Genomic DNA, 8,277 nt, shown 5'->3' with positions numbered 1-8,277 from the left:
CCACATTGTTAAGTTTGTGTTTAGGAGTTTTGTCTTTCGGGTGAGCCAGTTTTTGTCTGAGTGTGTTGCTGGGTCTGAAATGCACCGGGATGTCGTGCTTGGAGAAAACTCTCCTGAGTTTCTCTGATACACCGGCTACATAGGGGATGACAATGTTGTTGCGTCTGTCCTTCTTATCCTCCCTCGCTGGTGTCTGGTCTTCTTTTCTGTGCCTCTTTGCTGACTTTATAAATGCCCAATTAGGATAACCACATGTTTTAAGTGTTTCTTTTACATATAAAGGAAATCAGACCCAGATTTCAGACCCAGCAACACACTCAGACAGAAACTGTTTCATCCCAAACACAAAACTCCTAAACACAAACTTAACAATGTGGTGTATGCTGTACAGTGCAGCAAGGAATGCCCAGACCTCCCCAGACGCCTTAACGCCCACTCACATCCTGGGCCATCTGACCTCAGGAAATCACATAATAGAGTGGGGCCAGGTTTCAGGATGAGTCCACCCGAAACCCTGGCTGATTGTGACCCACACCCGTTTTCACACCTTGGATCATGTGATTAGGTAGAGGATCATCAGGGGGGTCCATTGTTCCTCTTTGGGGGGAAACTCCCACTGTGTTTAAATCTGGGACTCTCCACCATTTGACCTTAGAACTGAAGAAGCTTCTCGGATGAGAGGTGAAACATCTTCAAGCAACTCAAAGAAGTCCAGGCGCTTTTCTTTCCAAGCTCCTTACATTAAGGAGAACATGCGGCTAAACATGTCACTCCTGGTCTGATTGGGGAGGGGACCAGGGAAAACTACAGAGTCCGACATTGTTTTGGCAAAGTTACACATGGATTCAATATTGATTTTAGTGACCTCCAATTGACATAACCAGGTGTTCCGTCAATCGGCCGACGTGAATTATGATTTTACTGAATTTACGTTTACCCTTAGCCAGCAGTTTTACATTTCCGCCAATGTCACCTGCTCTGGCCCCTGGAAGACAATTGACTATGGTTGCCGGTGTCTCTAGCTTCACATGTCTGAGAACAGAATCGCCAATTACCAGAGTTTGACCCCCGGTGGGTGTGTCACCAAGTGGGGAAAAACTGCTACATACATGAACAGGTTGGTGGTGTACCTGGAGCTTCTGTTTAAGACTATGCTTCTTCCTCACCGTCACCCAGCCGCCCTCTTTCCCCAGCTGCTTGGGGTCTGCCGAGGAACAGCTAGCAGGACCTACGCTGTCTTTGGGTGCACCGCCTGCAGGGGCCTGGCTAGCTACAGGTGTATCAAGGGTGCAAAGCCGAGTCTCCAATTCAGTGATCTTAGCCTCCAGAGCTGCAAATATGCTACATTTGTTACAAGTATCCTTACTGCTAAAGGAGGCAGAGGAGTAACTAAACATCTGACACAATGAGCAGGAAAGTTCAGGAGGGACAGGTGAATAGGCCATGCTGCTAGCGACTTTGCTATGAGCTAAGCTAAGCTAGTAAAACTCAAAAGAGGCAGTGAGTGAATACTGTGAATGTAAATTAGCGAGTGAATGCACAGAGAGTGAGCTTTGGATAAAGCATGTTCCACTGTTACCTTCTCCCTCCACATCTCGTCCAGCTCTTTTCTGAGCCCTTGGTATTTCTCCTGCTTCTTGTCTTCCTTCTTTCTGATGTTGCTGTCATTGGGAACTGCTACATCTATCACTACAGCCGTCTTCTGATGTTTGTCTACCACCACTATGTCCGGTTGGTCAGCCACCACCATTTTGTCTGTCTGTATCTCGAAGTCCCACAGGATATTAGCTCGGTCATTCTCCACCACCCTTGGGGGCATCTCCCATTTTGACCTCGGGACTTCCAGGTTATACTCGGCACAGATGTTCCTGTACACTATGCCGGCCACTTGGTTATGGCGTTCCATGTATGCCCTGCCTGCTAGCATCTTGCACCCTGCTGTTATGTGCTGGATTGTCTCAGGGGCATCTTTACACAGCCTGCACCTGGGGTCTTGCCTGGTGTGATAGCCTCTATGGATCTTGTGCTCAGAGCTGCTTCCCGTGCTGCCATAATTAGTGCCTCTGTGCTGTCTTTCAGTCCAGCTTTGTCCAGCCACTGGTAGGATTTCTGGAGGTCCTCTATCTGTCTTCTGTCTGGTACATGCCATGCAGTGGCCTGTCCTTCCACGATGGCTCCTCCTCTTTCTTGGGTTTCTGCTGCCTGAGGTATTCACTGAGCACACAATTGGTTGGGGCCATCTTCCTGATGTACTCATGGATGTTTGTTGTGTCATCCTGGACCGTGGTGCTGACACTCACCAGTCCCCGGCCTCCTTCCTTCTGCTTAGCGTACAGCCTCAGGCTGCTGGACTTGGGGTGAAACCCTCCATGCATGGTCAGGAGCTTCCTGGTCTTGATGTCAGTGGCTTCCATTTCCTCCTTTGGCCAGCTTAATATCCCAGCAGGATCAGTGGCAGGGAATAGGTGTTGATTGCCCAGATCTTGTTGTTACCGTTCAGCTGACTCTTCAGGACTTGCCTGACCCTCTGCAGGCAGTGATTGCCCGTTTGCCTGTGGGATTCTCAGGTACTTGTAGGTATCCTCCATGTCCGCTCATTTCTGATTGCCCTTTCCTCTCTTCGATACTATCCAACTATACTCCATGAGTACATCAGGAAGATGGCCACAACTGACCATCTGTTCAGTGAATACCGAAGAAAGAAACAGGAGAAAGAAAAGAAGCAAGGGGTAATAGGAGGGGCCATCATGGAAGGACAGCCCACTGCACGGAATGTACCACCGGCAGGTGGCTGACATCCAGAATCCTACCAGTGGCTGGACAAGGGAATTATGTGGTTACAGTTGCTCCAAGACAATACAAGTAACAGACTGAACTAAATACTGCAATATATTACAAAGTTTAAAAATTAAAAGAAATAGCTCAAATATACAAATAACTCAATTATAAATATCTAGAATATTACAGAGGAGCACAAGATCCATAGAGGCTGGGGTCTATCACACCAAGACCCCAGGTGCAGGCTGTGTAAAGATGCCCCAGAGACAGTCCAGCACATAACAGCAGGGTGCAAGATGCTAGCAGGCAAGGCATACATGGAACGCCATAACCAAGTGGCCGGCATAGTGTACAGGAACATCTGTGCCGAGTATAACCTGGAAGTCCCGAGGTCAAAATGGGAGATGCCCCCAAGGGTGGTGGAGAATGACCGAGCTAAGATCCTGTGGGACTTCCAGATACAGACGGACAAAATGGTGGTGGCTAACCAACCGGACATAGTGGTGGTAGACAAACAGAAGAAGACGGCCGTAGTGATCGATGTAGCGGTTCCGAATGACAGCAATATCAGGAAGAAGGAACACGAGAAGCTGGAGAAATACCAAGGGCTCAGAGAAGAGCTCGAGAGGATGTGGAGGGTGAAGGTAACGGTGGTCCCCGTGGTAATCGGAGCACTAGGTGCGGTGACTCCCAAGCTAGGCGAGTGGCTCCAGCAGATCCCGGGAACAACATCGGAGATCTCTGTCCAGAAGAGCGCAGTCCTGGGAACAGCTAAGATACTGCGCAGGACCCTCAAGCTCCCAGGCCTCTGGTAGAGGACCCGAGCTTGAAGGATAAACCGCCCGCAGGGGCGTGCTGGGTGTTTATATATATATATATATATATATATATATATATATATATATATATATATATATATATATATATATATATATGGATTGATTACAAGAAGGCCTATGACTCAATGCCCCACAGCTGGATACTGGAATGCCTAGAATTGTACAAGATCAATGGGACCCTAAGAGCCTTCATCAGGAACTCAATGGGGATGTGGCGTACAACACTAGAGGCCAACTCCAAGCCCATAGCACAAGTCACCATCAAGTGCGGGATCTACCAAGGAGATGCTCTGTCCCCACTGCTGTTCTGCATAGGCCTGAACCCCCTCAGTGAGATCATTAACAAGACTGGCTACGGATACCGACTACGGAACAGAGCAGTTGTCAGCCACCTCCTGTACATGGATGACATCAAGCTGTATGCCAAGAGTGAACGAGACATCGATTCACTGATCCACACTACCAGGCTATACAGCAATGACATTGGAATGTCGTTCGGACTGGAGAAGTGTAGTCGGATGGTAACAAAGAGAGGGAAGGTAGTCAGAACTGAGGGGATTGAACTACCAGAAGGCAACATTGCAGACATAGAGGACAGTTACAAGTACTTGGGGATCCCACAGGCGAATGGGAACCATGAAGAGGCCGCTAGAAAAGCTGCAACCACCAAGTACCTGCAGAGGGTCAGGCAAGTCCTGAGGAGTCAGCTGAATGGTAAGAACAAGATCCGGGCCATCAACACGTACGCCCTGCCCGTGATCAGGTACCCTGCTGGGGTAATAGGCTGGCCAAAGGAGGAGATAGAAGCCACTGACATAAAGACAAGAAAGCTCCTTACCATGCATGGAGGGTTTCACCCCAAATCCAGCACCCAGAGGCTGTACGCTAAGCGGAAGGAAGGGGGCCGGGGACTGGTGAGTGTCAGCACCACAGTCCAGGATGAGACAATGAACATCCAAGAATACATTAGGAAGATGGCCCCAACTGACCGAGTGCTCAGTGAATACCTCAGGCAGCAGAAACCCAAGAAAGAGGAGGGAGACGAGGAACCATCATGGAAGGACAGGCCCCTGCACGGTATGTACCACCGGCAGATAGAGGAGGTGGCTGATATCCAGAAATCCTACCAGTGGCTGGACAAAGCTGGACTGAAAGACAGCACAGAGGCACTAATCATGGCAGCACAAGAACAAGCTCTGAGCACAAGATCCATAGAGGCTGGGGTCTATCACACCAGGCAAGACCCCAGGTGCAGGCTGTGTAAAGATGCCCCAGAGACAATCCAGCACATAACAGCAGGGTGCAAGATGCTAGCAGGCAAGGCATACATGGAACGCCATAACCAAGTGGCCGGCATAGTGTACAGGAACATCTGTGCCGAGTATAACCTGGAAGTCCCGAGGTCAAAATGGGAGATGCCCCCAAGGGTGGTGGAGAATGACCGAGCTAAGATCCTGTGGGACTTCCAGATACAGACGGACAAAATGGTGGTGGCTAACCAACCGGACATAGTGGTGGTAGACAAACAGAAGAAGATGGCCGTAGTGATCGATGTAGCGGTTCCGAATGACAGCAATATCAGGAAGAAGGAACACGAGAAGCTGGAGAAATACCAAGGGCTCAGAGAAGAGCTCGAGAGGATGTGGAGGGTGAAGGTAACGGTGGTCCCCGTGGTAATCGGAGCACTAGGTGCGGTGACTCCCAAGCTAGGCGAGTGGCTCCAGCAGATCCCAGGAACAACATCGGAGATCTCTGTCCAGAAGAGCGCAGTCCTGGGAACAGCTAAGATACTGCGCAGGACCCTCAAGCTCCCAGGCCTCTGGTAGAGGACCCGAGCTTGAAGGATAAACCGCCCGCAGGGGCGTGCTGGGTGTTTTATATATATATATATATATATATATATATATATATATTAGTGCTGTCAAAATTATTGCGTTAATTGTTAAGATCAACGCGAAATGTTTAATGCATTAAAAAAAATTTAACGCTGATTTTGTTTTTTTATTAATTTCCTGTAATCTAAGACCTTTAAATTCATGAGCACCTCTGGAGGAGGGGGCAACAGTGTGCTATGCTGGCGTTTGGCCTGACAGAAATGATTAGAAGAAGAAGTGACACCATGCTACTATCTAGCTAACACTAGCTAACACACGCAAGCATGGACGAGGGCGGACTTTTGGGTGGAAAGTTTCTCTTTAAGAAGTTGCCTGATGGCTTGTTGGACAAAACGAGAGTAAGATGCACAATTTGCAAAGCTGAATTCAAGTACCACAGAAGCAGTTCATCACTGGCGTATCACCTGAGAGCAAAACACCCAACTGAATCCACCTCTACGGGACCTCGCCAGTCTACGCTTCAGGAGTATGGTGCTTGTGGACGAATAACAAAAAATGTGAGAGAAAAGGTAACCAATTCCTTGGTTGTTTGGATAGCTAAAAACTGCCGACCAGTTAGCATAGTAGAAGATGATGGACTGAGAGAAGTCATTCGTGCTGCATCAGGAGATGAGTGTTACAATCTGCCCTCGAGAGGAACCATTGTGTCGAGACTGCACACTTTGTATGGGGACCAGAGGGCTCAGCAGTCCAGCAAGCTTGTGCAAGTAAGGAATGTCGCTCTCACCGGAGACCACTGGACTTCGGTGAACAACGATAATTACTTGGGGGTCATGGCGCATTTTATTGATAACGACTGGACTATGCAATCGTTTGCACTAACAGTGAGTAAAACTGAAGAGAGACACTATGCTGAGGCGTGTGCTGACCATTTTCTGAATGTTGCAAACGAATGGAAAATCAAGGACAAGGTAACCACGCTTGGCACCGACAGTGCTCGTAACATGGTTGCAGCCGCCAGACTACTTCCATTTGAACACATGCCCTGCATGGCCCACATTCTGCAAAGAACGGTCACAGTTTCTCTTAATGACAGCGCATTTGAAAGGGCTCTGGCCAAATGTCGCAAGATTGTTGGACATTTTAAGCATAGTCCAGCAAACGCTCAGGAATTAAAGGCACAGCAAGCTGCACATGGACATCAAACAGAACCGCTTGTTCAGGACGTTCCAACAAGATGGAACTCCACCCTAGAGATGATCAAGCGGATCCAGAGAAACAAATTTGGGCTGACCACCATCCTGACTCAACAAAACAGCAAGGTGACTATGTTGACTGACCAGGAGCTTGACAGACTGCAAAAGCTGGAGGAACTACTGGAACCTTGCAGGTAAATCATTTTGTTTCTCATGATTGTGTGTCTATCTTTGCATTCTAGCTTTGTTTTCAAGTATGTTCTCCACCTCCACCTCTCTGTGTATTTTCATATGTAGTTTTTATGTTTGTCTCTGTGTGATTAATAGAAAAATACAGACTTGATCTTTCTATTGCAGATATGTTACCGAACTGCTGGGAGGAGAGCGGTATGTCTCTTGTTCCATGGTGTTGCCAGCCTTGTGTCATTTGTTCAGGATTATGGAGCCCTCAGATGATGACCCAGTCTACGTTTTGAGGTTTAAGAAGATTTTTACCACAGACCTAGCTCAGCGGAGGGACAGCAGCAATCTCACATGGCTGAAGATCGCTACTGCCCTTGATCCCAGGTTTAAAGATCTTAAATGCCTTTCCAAAGATGAAAGAAGAGAGGTGTGGGCATCAGTACATGACCTTCTGATGTCAGAGACGGATGCACACCAACCATCTGCTCAGACAACAGAGGAACCCTCACCAAAGAAGAGCAAGATGTCCATCTGCTTGCTGGGTTCTCCTGATTCAGATAAAGAGGAAGAGGAAGATGCTATAGACTGCTGTCTGAATCTGTACAAAGCAGAGCCCAAAATTGACATAGGAGAGTGTCCACTACAGTGGTGGTTAAAGAGAGAAGGAGCACATGCCAGGCTGGCACCTATTGCACGCAAGTACCTGTCAACCCCTGCAACCACAGTGCCTTGTGAGAGATTATTCTCACTCTCAGGTCACATCATTCAAAAGAAGCGTGCTTCTTTGTCATCAGACAATGTAAACAGAATAGTCTGCCTCAGTAACTGGCTGAGTGCAAAGAAGGACTAATCCAGATTGCTCCTTTGAAGTGAAAAATGTTCAACATTCTGGGTTTTCAGCTGTGTCTTTTTGTGTTTTAAATACTGAGTTTTGTGCACCCTTTATTGTTATGATATTCACTTTAACCTGTAGGCCTGGGTTCAGTCACTGTTGATGGCCTTAAAGGTTTTTTGTAAGTTTTCACTGTGTTAAAGATTGATGAAAACTATTAAAATTCTCTTTGAATTTCAGCATACATTCTTTGTGTTTATTCTGCATTTACTTCATTGTGTTGCATAAATGTCTGTTACAATCTTAAAATATAAAGAATAAAAAAAATGTAATTGGAGCCAGGCTATTAATAAAGTAATTGAGATTAATCGCAATTAATAACAGAAAATTGTGAGATTAGTTAGTTAATTTTTTTTAATCTATTGACAGCACTAATATATATATATATATATATATATTAGGGGTGCAACAATACTCGTATCGATATTGAACCGTTCGATACAGTGCTTTCGGTTCGGTACGCATATGTATCGAACAATACAAAATTTTTAATTTATTTTATCAACTTTCCTTCTGACGATGCTGTCTGTGTTGAGCGCTCAGTGGATCTGCGC

The 8,277-nt window shown here is 46.9% G+C and overlaps 1 protein-coding gene across 2 annotated transcripts; it reads left to right on the top strand.

Annotated features, from left to right (window-relative positions):
• Window positions 1-5,635: 5,635 nt before the first annotated feature.
• LOC308411307 (E3 SUMO-protein ligase ZBED1-like) lies at window positions 5,636-8,034 on the top strand. Of its 2 annotated transcripts, XM_080905192.1 has the most exons (3): window positions 5,636-6,228; window positions 6,418-6,842; window positions 7,006-8,034. In XM_080905192.1, exons 1-3 carry the CDS (start codon window positions 5,776-5,778, stop codon window positions 7,679-7,681), a joined length of 1,554 nt encoding a protein of 517 aa, XP_080761318.1. In that variant the 5' UTR covers window positions 5,636-5,775; the 3' UTR covers window positions 7,682-8,034. The 2 variants fall into 2 exon arrangements, with proteins under 2 accessions (XP_080761318.1, XP_080761317.1); XM_080905191.1 differs by having other exon boundaries at window positions 5,636-6,842.
• The last annotated feature ends 243 nt before the right edge of the window (window positions 8,035-8,277 follow it).

Source organism: Rhamphochromis sp. 'chilingali' (assembly GCF_963969265.1).
Source record: "Rhamphochromis sp. 'chilingali' genome assembly, chromosome: 15".
NCBI lineage: Eukaryota > Metazoa > Chordata > Actinopteri > Cichliformes > Cichlidae > Rhamphochromis > Rhamphochromis sp. 'chilingali'.
Note: the sequence above shows the minus strand (reverse complement) of the source record. Positions and strands in the feature narration are given on the sequence as shown.

What these genes read in the sequence shown, in the direction of transcription:
- LOC308411307 (XM_080905191.1), top strand. Translation starts at nt 5,776, where the DNA reads ATGGACGAGGGCGGACTTTTGGGTGGAAAGTTTCTCTTTAAGAAGTTG. An exon ending in GAACTACTGGAACCTTGCAG is followed by an intron (nt 6,843 to 7,005) that starts GTAAATCATTTT and finishes TTTCTATTGCAG; the next exon opens with ATATGTTACCGAACTGCTGG.